The sequence below is a fragment of the Scyliorhinus torazame genome, chromosome 7 (genome assembly GCF_047496885.1).
Source record: "Scyliorhinus torazame isolate Kashiwa2021f chromosome 7, sScyTor2.1, whole genome shotgun sequence".
Lineage (NCBI taxonomy): Eukaryota > Metazoa > Chordata > Chondrichthyes > Carcharhiniformes > Scyliorhinidae > Scyliorhinus > Scyliorhinus torazame.
This window is the reverse complement of record NC_092713.1, coordinates 179,262,709-179,285,292: the sequence shown is the minus strand read 5'-3', so window position 1 is coordinate 179,285,292 and position 22,584 is coordinate 179,262,709. Positions and strand designations below refer to the sequence as shown.

At 46.7% G+C, this 22,584-nt stretch overlaps 1 protein-coding gene across 2 annotated transcripts in view; it reads left to right on the top strand.

Annotated features, from left to right (window-relative positions):
• LOC140426730 (A-type potassium channel modulatory protein KCNIP1-like) overlaps positions 1-22,584 on the top strand; it is a 948,039-nt gene that overhangs the window by 409,014 nt on the left and 516,441 nt on the right. For both annotated transcript variants that reach the window (XM_072511852.1, XM_072511851.1), the window contains exon 2: positions 21,838-21,962. In XM_072511852.1, the coding sequence (XP_072367953.1) occupies positions 21,838-21,962 (125 nt within the window). The remainder of the gene's footprint in view (positions 1-21,837; positions 21,963-22,584) is intronic.

Sequence of the window (22,584 nt, the reverse complement as noted above, 5' to 3'; positions counted from 1 at the left end):
TCATCCGCTTCATTCTGGATCACAACGTCTTCACCTTCGACAACAAGTTCTTCATCCAGACACACGGAACAGCCATGGGGACCAAATGCGCACCCCAATACGCCAACATCTTCATGCACAAGTTTGAACAAGACCTACTCACCGCACAGGACCTTCAACCGACGTTATACACCAGATACATCGATGACATTTTTTTCCTTTGGACCCACGGCGAAGAATCACTGAAACGACTACACAATGACATCAATAAGTTCCATCCAACCATCAGACTCACCATGGACTACTCTCCAAAATCAGTTGCATTCTTGGACACACTCGTCTCCATCAAGGACAGTCACCTCAGCACTTCGCTCTACCGCAAACCCACGGATAACCTCACGATGCTCCACTTCTCCAGCTTCCACCCTAAACACATTAAAGAAGCCATCCCCTATGGATAAGCTCTCCGTATACACAGGATCTGCTCAGACGAGGAGGAGCGTAACAGACATCTACAGACGTTGAAAGATGCCCTCGTACGAACGGGATATGGCGCTCGACTCATCGATCGACAGTTCCAACGCGCCACAGCTAAAAACCGCACCGACCTCCTCAGAAGACAAACATGGGACACAACCGACAGAATACCTTTCGTCGTCCAGTACTTTCCCGGAGCGGAGAAACTACGACATCTTCTTCACAGCCTTCAACACGTCATCAATGAAGATAAACATCTTGCCAAGGTCATCCCCACACCCCCACTACTTGTTCAAACAACCGCGCAACCTCAAACGAACCATTGTTTGCAGCAAACTACCCAGCCTTCAGAACAGTGACCACGACACCACACAACCCTGCCATGGCAATCTCTGCAAGATGTGCCAGATCATCGACATGGATACCACCATTACACGTGAGACCACCACCCACCAGGTATGCGGTACATACTCGTGCGACTCGGCCAACGTTGTCTACCTCATACGCTGCAGGAAGGGATGTCCCGAATCGTGGTACATTGGCGAGACCATGCAGACGCTGCGACAACGAATAAACGGACATTGTGCGACAATCACCAGGCAGGAATGTTCCCTTCCAGTCGGGGAACACTTCAGCAGTCAAGGGCATTCAGCCTCTGATCTCCGGGTAAGCGTTCTCCAAGGCGGCCTTCAGGACGTGCGACAACACAGAATCGCCGAGCAGAAGCTTATAGCCAAGTTCCGCACACATGAGTGCGGCCTCAACCGGGACCTGGGATTCATGTCGCATTACATTCATCCCCCACCATCTGGCCTGTGAAATCCTACCAACTGTCCTGGCTTGACACAATTCACACCTCTTTAACCTGGGGTTACCCCATCTCTGGATCTGTAAAGATTTAATCACCTGCTAATGCTCACATTCCAAGCATTGTCTGGCATCTTTGAATCTGTCTATATATATGTTTCTGGAACATACCTCTTCATTCACCTGAGGAAGGAGCAGCGCTCTGAAAGCTAGTGACATCGAAACAAACCTGTTGGACTTTAACCTGGTGTTGTAAGACTTCTTACTGTGCTCACCCCAGTCCAACGCCAGCATCTCCACACCAGGAAAGGAGGCTAAGGTTATCCCACCGACAAAGAAACGCCTAAGTTTAATACAGGAGGCCCACGTTAGCCATGGTTCCGGCCATCCTGGAGCCAAGGCTATAATGGCTAAACTACTGCTCACCTAATGGTGGCCTTATATATTAACTGATTGCACAAAATTAGTGGCAAATTGTCCTCAGTGCCTCCAGACCTCAAAAGGAGGAGGAGTCACCAGATCTAAATTCATTTCAAGAGCAAAACCAGACACCCCCCACCGTGTGTGGCAGGCTGATTATGTGGGACACTTTACGCCCTCTACTAGGCACCCTCCTGATACAGGACAAACCAGTACATCTTAGTAGTTGTTGACACCTGTACCTCCTACACGTGGTTGGTGCCCACAACCCGCTGTACGGAAAGGGCAACTGTCAATGCATTCGAAAACATCATTTTTCCCAGCGCTGGTTACCCCATATGTCTCCCCACAGATCGTGGATCTGCCTTTGTTGGAAAGGCGTTCCAGAAAATGTGTACCGACAGAGGTATTAGATGGGAACACAGCACTCCTTTGCACCCGTAATCAAGTGGGTCTGTGAAGCGGCGTAACCAAGATGTACAGCTTTGCATGACTAAACTGCTAATGACACGTTGAAGCAGTTGGGCCAAATTGATGCCGTAAGTACAGTTGGCAGTCAATAATCTACCCCTGAGTCGCGTAGGACCTGAAAAACACATCACACCTTACTTTTTAATGTTTAAGGTACAAATGAATACCGCCCAGCAGGCATCTGAAGGAGTAATTCCTCAGTACAACCCAGAATTAGCCCAAGTTTATTAGCATTATTGTCTCAAATGCAGCCTCCTAAACTGCCAGAACCCAATGAGTGGTCATCACAAGAAGGTGACTGGGTACAAGAAAAGAAAAATCCTACATATACTTTACTTAGACCTAAATGGAAACCCCTCGTTTGTGTCAAACAGGTCCGAGGTCGGACGCTTCTAGTTGACCCCGGGAAGAAAGGTAGCAAACTAATATCCATTGATAACTGTCGACCAGTTCCCAAAGCGTTTGAACCACAGGTAACAACAAAATGACAAGTTGGTATGCGCGATATGAGGTTAGATCCCATAACGAGCCAGAATTAGATGAACCTCCAGAGGAAATACCTCTGACTCAAGTTATTACTACACCTGGGATGACCTGTCTCAAAGGTCACACTCAACTTTTAAAGTTTATGGCCAAAGTACAAAAGATCATATGTTCCCAAAAGAGATGGTCCAAAAAGCAGAAATGTCAGTGCTGCTGCCTTACCGCATTCGGCATTACTTTTTCACTTATCCTTTTTAGCCTCACACTTGGCACTATTATGGCCTCCCTCATTGCAACGCAAACTTTTGACCTAAACTCTAATATGGGCAGGACCTTAACTATGCAGAACTGAATGATAATGACAATAATAACAGGCAAAACCAACACCTTCTATCATTGGAAGAACCAAACTCCACGGTCTCCGTACCTTCAGAGACACCGGTTCAACGATCATGGGTCAAAGATGGTATTATTGCCTTTCCTGACCTCCATCCCACAGTAAGGGCGGCAGGAACTATCATGGTTCCACACACTTTAGTCCTGGACACAGATGTCATTTCAGCCCAACTCCTGCTAAAAGAATATAGACATAAACTTGACCTCCAAAAGATAGTGGCATCCACTATCAGACAGCTGAAATTAACCTCTCCCCAGCTGAAGCTTTCTCAATTTACTGAGCCAGAAGAAGACATCCTTCAGTATGCACACTGTTATATCGTCACGCTGCCCGAAGCCCGACCACCGGCCACACTAAAAGCGGACCAATGTACTCCACTACTACCCTTAGATGAATACGTATTTTCGGACAATGGACAACGATCAGTCATAAATTTCTTCTCTCTCCACACAGAGAGGGTGCGGTGCCAAATGGCATATTTACGGAATTTCGGAATTAATTCCTACTGTTCCTCTCCAGGCTCTATCACGGCCCACATTCAAAATGTCATCAATTACTCGACCCCTGACTACCATATGCCTCAACTCATGGCTGGTGAACATATTATTTGTTCCCCTTCCTTCTACGAACCCTGGTACAAAGAATCCAGAGATCCCGTTAAAGATTCTGTTAATTTCCTCAAGTCACTATCATGAAATTCGTCCAACAACAACCTTCCCGATAGGTGCCTACATATCCTCCAAGGCACCAATAACTCAGGTTCATGCCAAGATTTCTTTCAACCTATCACTTTTCGTGACATTTGCAGGCATCCCTTTTGCAGGCAAACGTGACACCACTGTTTAAAAAAGGAGATCGGCAGAAAGCGGGTAATTATAGGCCGGTAAGCTTAACTTTGGTTATAGGGAAAATGCTGGAATCTATCATTAAGGAGGAAATAGCGGGGCACCTGGAGGGAAATTGTCCCACAGGGCAGACGCAGCATGGGTTCACAAAGGGTAGGTCATGTCTGACTAATTTGGTAGAATTTTTTGAGGACGTTACCAGTGCAGTAGATAACGGGGAGCCAATGGATGTGGTATATCTGGATTTCCAGAAAGCTTTTGACAAGGTGCCACACAAAAGGTTGCTGCATAAACTAAAGATGCATGGCATTGAGGGTAAAGTGGTAGCATGGGTAGAGGATTGGTTAATTAACAGAAAGCAGAGAGTGGGGATAAATGGGTGTTTCTCTGGTTGGCAACCTGTAACTAGTGGGGTCCCTCAAGGATCAGTGTTGGGCCCGCAGTTGTTCACAATTTACATAGATGATTTGGATTTGGGGACCAAATGCAATGTGGCAAAGTTTGCAGACGACGCTAAGATGAGTGGTAAAGCAAAAAGTGCAGAGGATACCGGAAGTCTGCAGAAGGATTTGGATAGGTTAGGTGAATGGGCTAGGGTCTGGCAGATGGAATTCAATGTTGCCAAGTGTGAGGCTATCCATTTTGGGAGAAATAACAGCAGAATGGATTATTATTTAAACGGTAAGATGTTAAAACATGCTGCTGTGCAGAGGGACCTGGGTGTGCTGGTGCACGAGTCGCAAAAAGTTGGTGTGAAGGTGCAACATGTGATAAAGAAGGCTAATCGAGTTTTGTCCTTCATTGCAAGAGGGATGGAGTTCAAGTCAAGTGAGGTTATGCTGCAATTGTATAGGGTGTTGGCGAGGCCGCATCTGGAGTATTGTGTTCAGTTTTGGTCTCCTTACCTGAGAAAGGACATATTGGCACTGGAGGGAGTGCAGAGGAGATTCACTAGGTCGATCCCAGAGTTGAGGGGATTAGATTATGACAAGAGGTTGAGTAGACTGGGACTGTACTCATTGGAGTTTAGAAGGATGCGGGGGGGGGATCTTATTGAGACATATAAAATTATGAAAGGAATAGATAGGATAGATGCGGGCAGGTTGTTTCCACTGGTCGGGGAAAGCAGAACTAGGGGGCATAGCCTCAAAATAAGGGGAGGTAGATTAAGGACGGAGTGTAGGAGGAACTTCTTCACCCAAAGGATTGTGAATCTCTGGAATTCCTTGCCCAGTGAAGCAGTTGAGGCTCCTTCTTTAAACGTTTTTAAGAAAAAGATAGATGCCTTTCTAAAGAATAAAGGGATTCGGGGATATGGTGTACGGGCCGGAGAGTGGAGCTGAGTCCACAAAGATCAGCCATGATCTCATTGAATGGTGGAGCAGGCTCGAGGGGCCAGATGGCCTACTCCTGTTCCTAGTTCTTATGTTCTTATGTTATGTTCTTATATAGCCTCAGAGGTACATCCCTGGTCTTGTACTCTAGCCCTCTTGACATGAATGCTAACATTGCATTTGCCTTCCTAACTGTTGACTGAACCTGCGTGTTAACCTTAAGAGAAACATGAACAAGGACTCCCAAGTCCTTTTGTGCTTCTGATTTCCTAAGCATCTTCCCATTCACAAAATAGTCTATGCCTCCATTTCTCCTTCCATAGTGCATAACCTCACACTTTTCCACTTTGTATTCCATCTGCACATCTTTGCCCACTCTCCTAGCCTGTCCAAGTCCATCTGCAGCCCGCCTGCTTCCTCAATACTACCTGTCCCTCTACAGATCTTTGTATCATCTGCAAACTTAGCAACCATGCCTTCAGTTCCATCCACCAGATCATTAATGTATATTGTATAAAGTTGTGGTCCCAGCACCGACCCCTGAGGTACACCACTAGTCACCAGCTGCCATCCTGAAAAAGGCCCCTTTATCCCCACTCTCTGCCTTCTGCCAGTCAGACAATCCTCTATCTATGCCAGGATTTACCCTGAATGCCATGGACTCTTAACTTATTTAACAGTCTCCTATGCGGCACCTTATCAAAGGCCTTCTGGAAATCTAAATAAATCATGTTCACTGGTTTTCCTTTGTCTAAATTCCTTGTTACTTCGTCAAAGAACTCTAACAGATTTGTCAGACATGACCTCCCCTTGATGAAGCCGTGCTGACTCAGCCTATTTTATCAAGCACCTCCAAGTACTCTGCGATCTCATCTTTTAATAATGGATTCTAAAATATTACCAATGACCGAAGTCAGGCTAACCGGCCTATAATTTCCCGTCTTCTGCCTTTCTCTCTTCTTAAACAGTGGTGTTACATTAGCCACTTTCCAGCCCTCTGAGACCCTTCCTGCCTCCAGTGATTCCTGAAAGATCATCACCAATGCCTCCACAATCTCCTCAGCTATCTCTTTTAGAACCCTGGGGTGTAGTCCATCCGGTCCAGGTGACTCATCCACCTTCAGACCTTTCAGTTTCCCCAAAACCTTCTACTTAGTGATGGTCACTGCACTCACCTCTGCCCCCTGGTTCTCCTGGAGCTCTGGCATCCCACTGGTGTCTTGCACCATGAAGACTGATGCAAAGTAACTATTCAGTTTGTCTGCCATTTCTTTGTTTCCTATTATTACTTCTGCAGCCATATTTTCCAATGGTCCAATGTCTATTTTTGCCTCTCTTTTACCTTTTACATATTGAAAAAATATTTTCCTATCTTCCTTTATATCTTCCTTTACTAGCTAGCTTGCACTCATACTTCATCTTCTCCCCCTTTAGTGCTTTTTTAGCTGTCTCCTGCTCACTTTTAAAGACTTACCAATCCTCTGGCTTCTCACTAATCCTCACCACATGTAACCGGATAGCCACATGGGCCTTGTTGTATCGGGTCTCTGCTTCGGTCTCCGGCCTCCACGCTGGCATCATTAGCCAGATCCTCGGCAGGTACCCCTCATTTCCCAAGAGCCATCCGGCTATCCTGGGGTGGTTGTCAAAGAGGCTGTGGATGTCTGACTGCCCCAGGATGGGGAAATCTGACTGCCCCAGGATGTAGCTGTCATGCACATTCCCTGGAAAGCGGGCACAGACGTACATGATCTACATGTGGTGGTCGCACATGAGCTGAATGTTCAGGGAGTGAAATCCCTCCCTGTTGATGTAGGGCACTCCCAGATGGCCCGGTGAGCACAAGGCGTGCAGTCTATCAGCCCCTGGACCTGGGGTATCCCGGCGATGGCGGAGAATCCTGCTGCCCAGGCATCCTGTTGGGCTTAGTCCATATCAAAGTTGATATAGTTTACCGCCCAGGTAAACAGTGTTAAGGAATGGGTTAAGAGATATTCCAATTAGATGTCTCATTTGTGTTAAGTATCCAATAATTGACACTGATATGTAAAGAGGCTTCAGTTGGCCTTTGGAGCATGAGATGTGGTGATAGAGTTTTGTATAGAGTGCGTTAAAGGAAAATAAAGGTGTTTGTGAAAAGGAGCAGAACTCTTCACTCTTTACACAACAGCTGCCAGAGGCTAACAGTGGTAGCATAGAACATAGAACATAGAACATAGAACAATACAGCGCAGTACAGGCCCTTCGGCCCACGATGTTGCACCGAAACAAAAGCCATCCAACCTACACTATGCCATTATCATCCATATGTTTATCCAATAAACTTTTAAATGCCCTCAATGTTGGCGAGTTCACTACTGTAGCAGGTAGGGCATTCCACGGCCTCACTACTCTTTGCGTAAAGAACCTACCTCTGACCTCTGTCCTATATCTATTACCCCTCAGTTTAAAGTTATGTCCCCTCGTGCCAGCCATTTCCATCCGCGGGAGAAGGCTCTCACTGTCCACCCTATCCAACCCCCTAATCATTTTGTATGCCTCTATTAAGTCTCCTCTTAACCTTCTTCTCTCCAACGAAAACAACCTCAAGTCCATCAGCCTTTCCTCGTAAGATTTTCCCTCCATACCAGGCAACATCCTGGTAAATCTCCTCTGCACCCGCTCCAAAGCCTCCACGTCCTTCCTATAATGCGGTGACCAGAACTGTACGCAATACTCCAAATGCGGCCGTACCAGAGTTCTGTACAGCTGCAACATGACCTCCCGGCTCCGGAACTCAATCCCTCTACCAATAAAGGCCAACACTCCATAGGCCTTCTTCACAACCCTATCAACCTGGGTGGCAACTTTCAGGGATCTATGTACATGGACACCTAGATCCCTCTGCTCATCCACACTTTCAAGAACTTTACCATTAGCCAAATATTCCGCATTCCTGTTATTCCTTCCAAAGTGAATCACCTCACACTTCTCTACATTAAACTCCATTTGCCACCTCTCGGCCCAGCTCTGCAGCTTATCTATATCCCTCTGTAATCTGCTACATCCTTCCACACTATCGACAACACCACCGACTTTAGTATCGTCTGCAAATTTACTCACCCACCCTTCTGCGCCTTCCTCTAGGTCATTGATAAAAATGACAAACAGCAACGGCCCCAGAACAGATCCTTGTGGTACTCCACTTGTGACTGTACTCCATTCTGAACATTTCCCATCAACCACCACCCTCTGTCTTCTTTCAGCTAGCCAATTTCTGATCCACATCTCTAAATCACCCTCAATCCCCAGCCTCCGTATTTTTTGCAATAGCCTACCGTGGGGAACCTTATCAAACGCTTTGCTGAAATCCATATACACCACATCAACTGCTCTACCCTCGTCTACCTGTTCAGTCACCTTCTCAAAGAACTCAATAAGGTTTGTGAGGCATGACCTACCCTTCACAAAGCCATGCTGACTATCCCTGATCATATTATTCCTATCTAGATGATTATAAATCTTGTCTCTTATAATCCCCTCCAAGACTTTACCCACTACAGACGTGAGGCTCACCGACCTATAGTTGCCGGGGTTGTCTCTGCTCCCCTTTTTGAACAAAGGGACCACATTTGCTGTCCTCCAGTCCTCTGGCACTATTCCTGTAGCCAATGATGACATAAAAATCAAAGCCAAAGGTCCAGCAATCTCTTCCCTGGCCTCCCATAGAATCCTAGGATAAATCCCATCAGGTCCCGGGGACTTATCTATTTTCAGCCTGTCCAGAATTGCCAACACCTCTTCCCTACGTACCTCAATGCCATCTATTCTATTAGCCTGGGGCTCAGCATTCTCCTCCACAACATTATCTTTTTCCTGAGTGAATACTGACGAAAAATATTCATTTAGTATCTCGCCTATCTCTTCAGACTCCACACACAATTTCCCATCCCTGTCCTTGACTGGTCCTACTCTTTCCCTAGTCATTCGCTTATTCCTGACATACCTATAGAAAGCTTTTGGGTTTTCCTTGATCCTTCCTGCCAAATACTTCTCATGTCCCCTCCTTGCTCGTCTTAGCTCTCTCTTTAGATCCTTCCTCGCTACCTTGTAACTATCCATCGCCCCAACCGAAACTTCACACTTCATCTTCACATAGGCCTCCTTCTTCCTCTTAACAAGAGATTCCACTTCCTTGGTAAACCACGGTTCCCTCGCTCGACGCCTTCCTCCCTGTCTGACCGGTACATACTTATCAAGAACACGCAGTAGCTGATCCTTGAACAAGCCCCACTTATCCAGTGTGCCCAACACTTGCAGCCTACTTCTCCACCTTATCCCCCCCAAGTCACGTCTAATGGCATCATAATTGCCCTTCCCCCAGCTATAACTCTTGCCCTGCGGTGTATACTTATCCCTTTCCATCATTAACGTAAACGTCACCGAATTGTGGTCACTGTCCCCAAAGTGCTCTCCTACCTCCAAATCCAACACCTGGCCTGGTTCATTACCCAAAACCAAATCCAACGTGGCCTCGCCTCTTGTTGGCCTGTCAACATAAGGATGGTTGCTGTGCAAATGTGAAGGGTTGAAAGATACAAATTTTCCAGACTCAACCAAGGACTGAGTGAGAAGAAAAAAATGTATATATGGCTGAACCTAGGATAAAGATGACCGGATATGACTATCCACCAATATTTTCTGAAAGGGGATCATACGACCAATGGACAAGTGCAGTTGTTATGTCGACGAAGGTAACTGCCTTGGAAAAGAGGAAACAAGGTATGGCATTGGCTCTTTCTCTACCTTATGAGAGTAAAATCTGAAGGCAAGTGTTTTCTGAGCTGGAATTGGAACAATTAGATTCAGAAGAAGGTCTGGAGACTCTATTACATTTTATGGATAAGATTTATCAAAAGGATGACTTGTTAAGTGCGTATGAAGCCTGGTCAAAATTTGATAGATTCCAGAAAACAGAGGATATCTCTATTGAGGACTATATAATGGAATTTAGCAGACTATACAGAACAGAAGGCTGCACAAAAAATGCCTGGAATTTCCAATGTTGGCATTTAGGTTACTGGACTGTGCAAGAGTGACCAACATGGATAGGCTCGTGGTTTTGACAGGAGTTGAACTTGCGGATAATGATATCTTATTCGATCAGATGATAAGAGGCCTCAAAGAAGTTTCTGGGGAAACATTCAATTCCTGTGGCTCTTATGTCACAAATGGATCAGTCAGCAATAAAGCAGACTATGGAAGATACACTACTGACAGGATGGCGAGATTGTATGGCTACGAATAGGTTTCAAGAGTATGGAAGGAGATCGGGACCTGGAAATTATGAAGACAGAAACCCATTTAAAACCTATAATAGGAGGAGGGACAAGGAGAATGGAAAGAGGAGAATGAACCCCAGAAATGCCCGGGGTATGATAAATCGATGTTTTGGGTGTGACTCTCAATACCATTGTCCTTTCAACTGTCCAACACGTTATAATAGAGCGATTGAAGCTACACATGACATGGAGGAGTCGGAAGAGGAAAACGATAATGATCAGAAAGAAGGCATTGTCCTATTAACAAGCAGCTTTACTCCGGTAATGAGGGTGTTGATTGCAGAATTCTTCAATTGTGCTGTATTGGACAGTGGCTGCACATCTACTGTGTGTGGAATTGACTGGTTAAAATGTTACCTGGACTCTTTGAATGCTGAAAATCGTAACAAGGTTAAGGAATTTGAAAGTTCCCCAAGTTTCAAGTTTGGGGATGGTAATACTCTGAAGTCGCTGAAAAGAGTGGTGATCCCTTGCAATATTGCCAGAGTGGATCATTTCATTAGCTCGGATGTTGTATCAAGTGAGATACCTTTGCTTCTGAGCAGACCGTCGATGAAGAAAGCACACATGAAACTGGATATGGAACAGGATAAGGCAACAGTTTTTGGAAAGACGGTGGGCTTCCAATTTACACAGTCAGGACACTATTGTATTCCATTACTGACAAATAATATTTCAGTTGTTAAGGATGTGTTATTGGCAGTTGGAAATGGGACTTTAGCTGATAAAAAGCTTGTTGTATGAAAACTGCATCGGCAATTTGCGCATCTGTCTCCTTGGAGGCTGAAAAATTTATTAAAGGATGCAGGGGTAAAGGATGAAGACTATACTAAGCTGATAGAACAGGTTAGTGATTGCTGTGAGGTTTGTAGGAAGTACAGAAGGACACCATCATGACCGATAGTAACCCTACCTTTGGTCAGGGATTTTAACGACATTGTGGCCATGGACCTTAAGATCTGGGATAAAGTTAACAATATATTTATTTTGCATTTTGTAGATTAAGCAACCAGACTTAGTCAATCAACCATTGTAAGATGTAAAGAAAAGAGAGTAATCCTGGATCAGATCGTGGAAAAATGGATAGGGACAGGAATGGGCCCACCGGCAAAATTCCTTACAGACAATGGAGGAGAATTTGCTAATGTTGAGATTAGAGTTATGTGTGAAAACGTGAATATCACAGTTATGAATACTACTGCGAAAACCCATTTAGTAATGGTGTGTGAAAGAAACCATGCAGTAATAGATTACATGCTCCTGAAAATTTTGGCAGATAGACCAAATTGCAAGCTAAATTCAGCTTTAGCATGAGCGGTACATGCGAAGAATTTGTTGCAGATGGTTGGGGGCTATAGTCATTATCAATTAGTGTTTGGTAGAAATCCTAAAATTCCATCCATTTTTGATGATCAGCCTCCAGCTTGGGAAGGGACTGCAATTAGTTCTGCCTTTGTTGAGCATTTAAATGCACAGTGGAACAGCAATGGCAGGAGCTTTTGGGGGTTATTAGGGAGGCACAACAGAAATTCATCCCAAGGAGGAGGAAACATGCTAAGGGGAGGACAAGGCATCCATGGCTGACGAGGGATGTCAAGGACAGCATAAAGGCTAAAGAAAAAGCATACAAAGTGGTGGGACTTGGTGGGAAACTAGAGGATTTGGAAGCCTTTAAAAGCGAGCAGAGGACAACTAAAAAAGCAGTAAGGGGGGAGAAGATGAAGTATGAGTGCAAGCTAGCTAGTAATATAAAGGAAGATAGGATGAGATTTTTTTCAATATATAAAAGGTAAGAGTGAGGCAAAAATAGACATTGGACCACTAGAAAATGTAGCTGGAGAAGTAATAATAGGAAACAAAGAAATGGCAGACGAACTGAATAGTTACTTTGCATCCGTCTTCATGGTAGAAGACACCAGTGGGATGCCAGAACTCCAGGAGAACCAGGGGGCAGAGGTAAGTGCAGTGAACATTACTAATTAGAAGGTTTTGGGTAAACTGCAAGGTCTGAAAGTGGATAAGTCACCTGGACTGGATGGATTACATCCCAGGGTCATAAAAGAGATAGCTGAGGAAATTGTGGAGGCATTGGTGATGATCTTTCAGGAATCACTGGAGGCAGGTAGGGTCCCAGAGGACTGGAAGGTGGCTAATGTAACACCACTGTTTAAGAAGGGAGGGAGGCAGAAGATGGGAAATTATAGGCCGGTTAGCCAGACTTCAGTCATTGGTAAGATTTTAGAGTATATTATTAAAGATGAGATTGCGAAGCACTTGGAAGTGCATTGTAAAATAGGACTGAGTCAGCACGGCTTTGTCAAAGGGAGGTCGTGTCTGACAAATCTGTTAGAGTTCTTTGAGGAGGTAACAATGAATTTAGGCAAAGGAGAACCAGTGGACCTGATTTATTTAGATTTCCAGAAGACATTTGACAAGGTGCCGCATAGGAGACTTTTAAATAAGTTAAGAGCTCATGCTGTTCAGGGTAAGATCCTGGCATGGATAGAAGATTGGCTGACTGGCAGAAGGCAGAGAGTGGGGATAAAGAGGTCTTTTTCTAGGAGAGTGGGCAACAAAGTGGCAAATGAAATACAATGTGGAAAAGTGTGAGGTTATGCACTTTGGAAGGAGGAATTTAGGCATAGACTTTTTTCTGAATGAGGAAATGCTTCGGAAAGCAGAAGCACAAAGGGACTTGGGAGTCCTTGTTCACGATTCTCTTAAGGTTAATGTGCAGATTCAGTCGACAATTAAGAAGGCAAATGCAATGTTAGCATTCATGTCAAGAGGGCTAGAATACAAGACCAGGTATGTACTTCTGAGGCTGTATAAGGCTCTGGTCATACCCCATTTGGAGTATTGTGAGCAGTTTTGGGCCCCATATCTAAGGAAGGATGTGCTGGCCTTGGAAAGGGTCCAGAGGAGGTTTACAAGAATGATCCCTGGAATGAAGAATTGGCATATGAGGAACGTTTGAGGACTCTAGGTCTGTACTCATTGGAGTTTAGAAGAAAGAGAGGGGATCTTATTGAAGCTTACAAGATACTGCGAGGCCTGGATAGAGTGCACGTGGAGAGGATGTTTCCACTTGTAGGAAAAACTGGAACCAGAGGACACCATCTCAGACTAAAGGGATGATCCTTTAAAACAGAGATGAGGAGGAATTTCTTCAGCCAGAGGGCGGTGAATTGGTGGAACTCTTTGCCGCCGATGGCTGTGGAGGCCAAATCACTGAGTGTCTTTAAAACAGAAATAGATAGGTTCTTGATTAATAAGGGGATCAGGGGTTATGGGGAGAAGGCAGGAGTTAATAGGGATGAGAAAATATCAGCCATGGTTGAATGGCGGAGCAGACTCGAGGGCCAAGTGGCCTAATTCTGCTCCTATGTCTTATGGTCTTATTACCTAGCATTAGAAAAGCTTTTTTGGAAGCAGAAGTCTCTGACAGAGCTTTATGGCATGTTTTTCAGCAAGGACATGTAGTATACTATAAGAGAGACAATTTTAATGAATGGAAAGGCCCAGGGAAGATCATAGCTATAGATGACAAAACAATGTTTGCTCACGCCACCTAGTGGACGGATGTTAGAATTGTAATCTATACATACAGGCACTAATGTTTATATACAGTTTGGTTATTATAGCATATGAACAGGTGATAGTTCACATATCATCACAACTTATTTTCCTCAACTGATGGCCTGTGGTTAAAGATCTTTCTGCAGTCAGTTCAATCCGTCGGAGGTTCCAGTCCAGCGCCAGGAAGAGGGGGCTGTTTAAAACCTATTTGAAATCCTCAGGTGAAAGATTCTAATTTTTTTTTGTTTATGTTTTTATTGACGTTTTCGTACACAAAACAAATATAAATATGAACAAACAGTGGGAGTTAAACAAGAGAATGTATAAGAAGTAAAACTAGAACTATTTGCAGATAGATTGGTTTTGACTATTGACATAAATACATCACAGTTTCCCCTTCCTTTTCTTTTATTCCTTCCTTGCAGTGTTTGCCGTGGTGATTGTGGTCCCTTGCGTTTCGCTTCCCACCTATTTTCCCTTTGTTTTTCTTCCCTTTGGTTCAGGTTGTTGTTGCCCCTGCAAACACCCCCTTCCCTTGTGTTTCCTGGTTGTTTTGTTGGGCTTGGTTGAGTTCCTTATTTCCCCCCCTTCCTTACTGTGTTGTGGCTACCCCCTCCTAATCTTTAGCTTTCTAGTTGTTGGCTACAAACAAGTCTTTGAACAACTGAGTGAATGGCTCCTACAAAGTCCTCTTCCGACTCCCGGATGGTGAATTTAATTTTCTCCATTTGGAGAAATTCCGACAGGTCGGACAGCCAGTCTGCAGCTTTGGGTGGTGCTGCTGACCGCCAGCCGAGCAGGATTCTCCGGCGGGTGATTAGGGAGGCAAAGGCAAGGGTGTCGGCCCTCCTCCTCATGAAGAGATCTGGCTGTTTTGATACCCCAAAGACCGCCACTTTCGGACCTGGATCCATCCTCATCCCCACCACTTTGGACATTGCCTCGAAGAAGGCTGTTGAGAACCCTGCAAGTCTGGGGCAAGACCAGAACATGTGTGCGTGGTTGGCCGGGCCTCCTTGGCACCGTTCACATCTGTCCTCCAACTCCGGGAAGAACCTGCCAATTCGGGTTCTAGTTAAGTGGGCTCTGTCTACCACTTTTAGCTGCATTACGCTTAACCTTGTGCATGTGGAGGTGAAGTTGACCCTGTGCAGTGCTTCGCTCCAGAGTCTCCAGCCTATTTCAAACGGCAAGTCTTCCTCCCACTTCTCCCTTGTCTCGTCCAGTTGGGTGTTGGCGTCCCTTAGCAGTAGCCATACATGTCGCCACAGTGCCCTTTCCATACGATGTCCACATCCAGCAGTGATTGTTGTGTGGTTGTATGTACGTCTTTGTTTCCCTTCGTAAGAAGTTTTTGAGTTGTAGGTGGTAGGGGGCTATAGTCCCTATGAATTAGTGTTTGGTAGAAATCCTAAAATTCCTTGGTTTCCCCTCGTCAGCTGGAATCTTTCTGTCAGCTCTTTGGTCGTTGTTAACCTGTTGTTGGTGTGTAAGTCCCTAACTGTCAGCATCCCCTGTCCTGTCTCCATCTTTTGAAGGAGGCATCTGTGAGCGCCGGCGCAAACCTGTGGTTGTTGCAGATGGGGGCTTTATCGGTCATTTCAATTAGCCCAAAATGCTGTCGCAGTTGGTTCCGTGACTGGAGTGTTGTTACCACCACTGGGCTTGCTGAATAATCATTAGGTGGGGATGGGAGTGCCGCCATGGCTAGGGCCCAGAGGGAGATCCCTCTGCAGGATTCCTCCTCCATGAGCACCCACTCAACTTCTGGCTCCTTTATCCACCCCTTTACTCTCTCTGCAATCGCTGCCCAGTAGTAATATTGCAGGTTTTGGAGGGCTGGACCTCTCATGGATCTCGTTCTCTGTAGTACTCTCTTTGGGATCCTTGTATTCTACCCCCCGCGCCCCCCCCCCTCCCTCCCCACACCCACACCCATACAAATACTATAATCAGTTTTTCCAGTGAGTTGAAAAAGGCCTTGGGGATGTAGATGAGGTGGATCTAAACAGTGTCATGGGAATGTCACTTTAAGAAATGTTTGTCTGCTCAAGTGGCTGCGGTGATGTCAGAGTGTGGGTGGAGCTGAGCTCTGGCTCTGATTTTTAGTTTCGCTTTGAGGAAAAGCTTGGGGGGGGGGGGGTGTTTTTTTAGTTTCGTTTTAGTTTTGGAGAAGCTGTAGTTACAGCAGGATGTGTGTGAATCTCTGCAAGCTTATGAATGTTCATTTGGTGATTTCAACGTGTTCTCAGTCGTGAAGTTAAATCTGATGTCTTTCTATACAAAGGGTTCTGTTGTCTTATGGATGTTAAAAGGAAAGTTTAAGTGTTGTATTCTTTGGGGGGTGTATTTGAATTGATGGTTGCTAAGATGTTCACTGTATGTTTTAAAAAGGTTAACTGAGTTCATAGAATAAACGTTGTTTTGCTTTAAATTACTTTTACATTTCTGCTGTACCACACCTGTAGAGTGGGCCGTGTGATCCCCATACCACAATCTAGTAAAAGTCGTGGTGTCAGGTGAACTCCACAATACACTTTGGGGTTCTCTAAACTCTGGCCCATAAACAACAGGAAGAGGAACCTGGGCAGTACGTTCATTTTGATCGTCTGCACTCTCCCTGCCAGGGAGAGTGGGAGTGTATTCCACCTGTCCAGTCGTGAGTGATTTGGATCCCCAGTTAGCAGAATTTAAACGACAGCCCCTCCCCCTTGCAGGTTCACCAGGAAGGTCTCGCATAGAGTGAGTCTCTGTGCTCTGTATCTCCTCTCCGGAGATACAAAGGATCCCTTAGAAAGGATCCTTTCTAATTCTTGCCATCCTCGCCGTATGCATTAATGGCTCGATCGCAAGGACGAACAGCAGCGTGGTAACAAGTATACCTGCCTTGTGCCCCTATGCAGCTGTAATTACTTAGAGCTGGTGGTATTTGTCCGTAAGCTAGCTGTGTAAGTGGACAGGAGTTTCACACAGGCAGTGAACTCTGTTCCAAGCCCGAACCGCTCCAGTACCTCTGTGAGCTACTTCTATTTGACTCTGTCGAAGGCCTTTTCAGCATCCAGGGAGATGATCGCCTCAGGTGTTCTCTCCCCAGATGGGGTCATGATCACGTTCAGCAGGCGCCTGATGCTCGAAGCTAGCTGCATACCCTTGACAAAGCCCGTCTGGTGTTCTGCTACCACTCTAGTGCGCAGTCCTTTAGCTTTTTGGCTAGGATCTTGGTCAGTAGTTTTGCGACTACGTTTAGCAGTGAAATGGGTTTGTAGGACCCACGTTCTGTTGGGTTTTTGTCTTTTTTAGGTATCAGCGAGATTGAGGCTTGTGCTAGCGTAGACGGCACTGTGCCCCTCACCAGCGCGTCTGTGAGAATCTCCCGCAGGTGCTGTCGCAAATCTTTTGTGGATGTTCTCCGGGAAACTGTCTGGTCCCTGCGCCTTCCCCGCCTGCATGAAGCTAATACTCTCCATGACCTCTCCCATTTCTAGTGGTGCTTCCAGGCCCCATTTCCTGTCCTCCCACAAAACTGGCACGTCCAATCCATCAAGGAACTGCTTCATCCCTGAGTCCCCTGTTGGGGCTCTGAGGTGTACAACTGAGGTAGAAGGTCTCAAAGGCCTTGTTGACCTTGTTCGGTTCCGTTACTAATTTGCCTCCGCTGTCCCTGATCTGTACTATTTCCCTCGTGGCTCCCTGCTTTCTCAGCTAGTGAGCCAGCAGACGGCTAGCCTTGTCTCAGTGTTCGTACAGGGTCTCCCAAGCCTGTTTGGGTAAGCTGAATTGAACCTGCGCTGCTGGCTTTGTTCTGCACCACAAACCAGCTGTCTAGCCCACTGAGCTAAACCAGCCCTAAAGTCGTCAATCCGTGTTTAGACGTTATGTACTTGGGAGAAGAAGGAGAACTTCTTCTCCTCTGGGTAGGTGAATCGCCATGGATCCACTGCTCCATGAATAGGCTGAGTTCCTTCACCATGTTGGAGGTCTTTACTGTTTTGGGATTCAACCTGTCTGTCCTTGGATCCTGTATGCAGTTAAAGTCCCCCCTCATGAACAGTGGGTGCATATCTTTGTCAGGGATTTCCGCCATGGTCTTCTTTATAAACTCCATGTCATCCCAGTTGGGTGCGAACACGTTCACCAGGACTACCGGTGCCCCGTCCAGGGTACAGCTGACCATGCAGTACCGTCCCTTTTCGTCCATCACCGTCTTTGTTGCCGTGAATATCATCCACTTATTTAGCAAAATGGCTACCCCCGGTCCTCGTCCCATAGCCGGAATGGTAGGTCTGTCCCACCCAACCCTTCCTTACCCGCAGCGGTCCTTCTCCCTCAGGTGCGAAGATGCTTGCCTGCAGCTATGTCTGGTGGCTCACTATCGACTCAGACATAGAAACTTTGGCCCAGTGCTGCGGCCCATGCCAAGAGAACCAGAAGGCCCTCCCAGCTGCACCAATACACCCTTGGGAATGGCTGGGAAAACCGTGGGCCCGCGCTCACATAGACTTCGACGGCCCGTTTTAGGGAGCAACATTCCTCATGATGGTGGATTCCCACTCAAAGTGGTTCGAAGTTCACAAGGTACAGACCACCCCGTACCACCTAGCATCAAACGGTATGGCCGAGAGGACAGTCTAAACTTTCAAGAGGGCAATGAAAAACTGATCACAGGGTCTTGGGAGACGTGACTGGCCCGGATCCTATTCGACCATTGGACGACCCCCCAGGCCACAACGGGCGTGGAACCAGCAGAGATGCTGATGGGACATCGGCTGAGTCTGAACTCTCCCAGTAATTGGAGGCGGAAACACCACACAGTATAACAAAGAACAAAGAACAAAGAAAATTACAGCACAGGAACAGGCCCTTCGGCCCTCCCAGCCTGCGCCGATCCAGATCCTTTATCTAAACCTGTCACCTATTTTCCAAGGATCTACTTCCCTCTGCTCCCTGCCCACTCATATATCTGTCTAGATGCAACTTAAATGATGCTATCGTGCCCGCCTCTACCACCTCCGCTGGCAAAGCGTTCCAGGCACCCACCACCCTCTGCGTAAGAAACTTTCCATGCACATCTCCCTTAAACTTTCCCCCTCTCACCTTGAAATCGTGACCCCTTGTAATTGACACCCCCACTCTTGGAAAAATCTTGTTGCTATCCACTCTGTCCATACCTCTCATAATTTTGTAGACCTCAATCAGGTCCCCCCTCAACCTCCGTCTTTCCAACGAAAACAATCCTAATCTACTCAACCTTTCGTCATAGCTAGCACCCTCCATACCGGGCAACATCCTGGTGAACCTCCTCTGCACCCTCTCTAAAGCATCCACACCCTTCTGGTAACGTGGCGACCAGAACTGCATGCAAATGTGGCCTAACCAAAGTCCTAACAACCCTGGCCTGGGTGCAGGTCAGGGAGGCTGACCCTTCGGGGACAGGAGTTATAGGGTCGGAGAATCGCCGGGGGGTGACATGAATCCCAGCCCCCGCCGGCTGCTGAATTCTCCGGCGCCGGAGAATTGGCGGGGGCGGGAATCGCGCCGGTTGACAGCCGCTGGCAGCGGCCCCACGCCAATTCTCCGGCCCGTGATGGGCCGAAGTCCCGCCCATTCTATGCCAGCCGGCATAAATTGGAGTAGGTCCCTTACCGGCGGGACCTGGCGGCGCGGGGCGATCTGGCCCCGGGGGTGCCCTCACGGTGGCCTGGCCCGCGATCGGGGCCTACCAATCCGCGGGCGGGCCTGTACCGTGGGAGCACTCTATTCCTACGCGCCGGCCGTTTAAGTCTCTGCGATGGCTGGCGCGAAGGTGAACCCCCCCCGTGCATGCGCGGGGATGACGTAAGCAGCCGCTGACGCTCCCGTGCGTGCGCGGACCCGCGCCAGCCGGCTGAGTCCCTTCAGCCCCGGCTGGCGCAGCGACAAAGGCCTTCCACGCCGGCCGGCGGGGCACAAACCACTCCGACGCCGGCCTAGCCCCTGAAGGTGCGGAGGAGTGGTTCATGCCACTCCGTCCCGCCGGGACCCCCCGCCAATATAGTCAATCGTAGTTTTGAATACACCATAATAAACCTGTTATTCATTTCTGCCCTACCATGTGTTCCTGCGTCTCTCTCGTTTGGGTTCTGCAGTCGGGCAGTGGGCTGGATGATACCCTGACTCTGCAGTTGATGTCCTAATTCCTCTAAGTGCAGCCTCGATGGAGAGAATCTCTCCTGGGCCAAAAGATAACAGTAAAGTGCCATTGAATAGTGTGATGTTTAATGGTGCTGCAGGCTTTGAGAAACACCCCACAAAGCCCGCCATTCAGCTGACGTTAACCCAAGTCAGCTGAATAGTAGCCAGTGGTTCTGACAGGTAGTAAACCATTCTGAGGATTTGTGGACAATCTAAGCTATTAGCTGGATCAGGAAGAGTCTCTTTAGTCTGCGTTTATTATGAGGAGAGCATGAATAGTTAAGGTGCTTATCAGTAATAAATATACTCAACTGAACACACTTGCAAATATAAACCTGTGGAAATATTACACCTATTACCATGTCAAAAGGATCGATTGGCCCTGGGAGGAATGTTTCCAATGTATTTATATGAAGTGAAGCAGAAATAGTCAGAGCATGCTGTTTTGAGAGAAGTGTTGAGGTACAATGATGTAGGTGATGAAGTTCAATCACACGTGTATACATCAGGGTGAAGAAATTAGATTAGTAAAACAGCATAGAGTGAGAGACACTGTTTAACGGGTTGATGATCTCTCCCAACGTAAGAGTTAAAAGGTAATAAATATAAACAGGTAATGTCAAAATCCAAACCAAATTAAATATGGCCATCAGCAGAGTATTTGGAGAGGACTCAGCTGTAGGTCAGGACACAGAGGGAGATATTGGGTGGAGCATTGCATTGCCCGCCAGCTCCACTGTCATCTTCTCCCACCATATTTTTTGAAACATAGTTTAAAGAAATGCTGGAGGAGAGTCCCATGACATCACGCTGGTGGGGGTGGAGAGAGGTGGGTTCAATTAGAGTCCACCCCACCAGCAACCTTGTTCTTGAGAAGAGCAGCGGCGGCGGGCAGTGCCATGGGCAATGCCCTGGGCAAGTGCCTGGGCACTGCCAGGGTACTATCCGGTCATGACCCCCTCCCCCCCGGGGGCCATATTTACCTGTGCTCCCCAGGTGGAGTGCATTTGGCATTTTGCTGTTTTACATAACTTGTTGTAAACCCTATTAATGTGGCCATTTCATTTCATTTCATTTCATGCTGGCAGGGCGGAGGGATGATACAGCGGTGAGGCCCACTGAGTTCATGACGGGAACTCCCATTACTTCATTGGCGAGGGGCGTGAACAATCGAACGGAAAAATCTTGTGTGAAAGCCGTTCTGGGACCCCCCCTCGATTCTGAACGCATAGATGGAACCCCACCCCCCCACCCCCCCCACACACACATTGATTTAATTCAGGAACACAGCACAATAAAAGCAAAATCCTGCTGCTGCTGGAAATCTGAATTAAAACTCAAAGTATTGCAAAACCTAAAGCAGGTCTGGGGGAAGCATAAAAAAATAGAGAAAGAGAGTTAACATTTTGAATTCAATATGACTGTCCTGAGCACAACGATGACGTGATTGTACAAGGTGTATGGCAGAGTTTTTTCACCACATTCAACAATTGTTCTTGCTGGATTTCTCTCTTATAATTTACCTGACAGTTTTTGTCTGCTTGTTTTTCCAGACAAGATTGAAGATGAGTTGGAAATGGCCACCGTCTGCTACCGGCCTGAGGGGTTACGGCAACTTCAGGCCCAAACCAACTTTACCAAAAGGGAGCTCCAGGTGCTCTACAGGGGCTTTAAGAATGTAAGATTCTGTCTTTCGATCTCATTCACAGAACTCTCACTGAACCATCTGATGCACGATCAATTGCACAAAGACTAAAGTTGGGTACAAGACTAAATATGAATGCGGAATACAGGGTTAACGGTAGAGTTCTTGGCAATGTTGAGGAGCAGAGAGATCTTGGGGTCTATGTTCATACATCTTTGAAAGTTGCCACTCAAGTGGATAGAGCTGTGAAGAAGGCCTATGGTGTGCTCGCGTTCATTAACAGAGGGATTGAATTTAAGAGCCGTGAGGTGATGATGCAGCTGTACAAAACTTTGGTAAGGCCACATTTGGAGTACTGTGTAGAGTTCTGGTCACCTCATTTTAGGAAGGATGTGGAAGCTTTGGAAAAGGTGCAAAGAAGATTTACCAGGATGTTGCCTGGAATGGAGAGTAGGTCTTACGAGGAAAGGTTGAGGGTGCTAGGCCTTTTCTCATTAGAACGGAGAAGGATGAAGGGCGACTTGATAGAGGTTTATAAGATGATCAGGGGAATAGATAGAGTAGACAGTCAGAGACTTTTTCCCCGGGTGGAACAGACCATTACAAGGGGACATAAATTTAAGGTGAATGGTCGAAGATATAGGAGGGATATCAG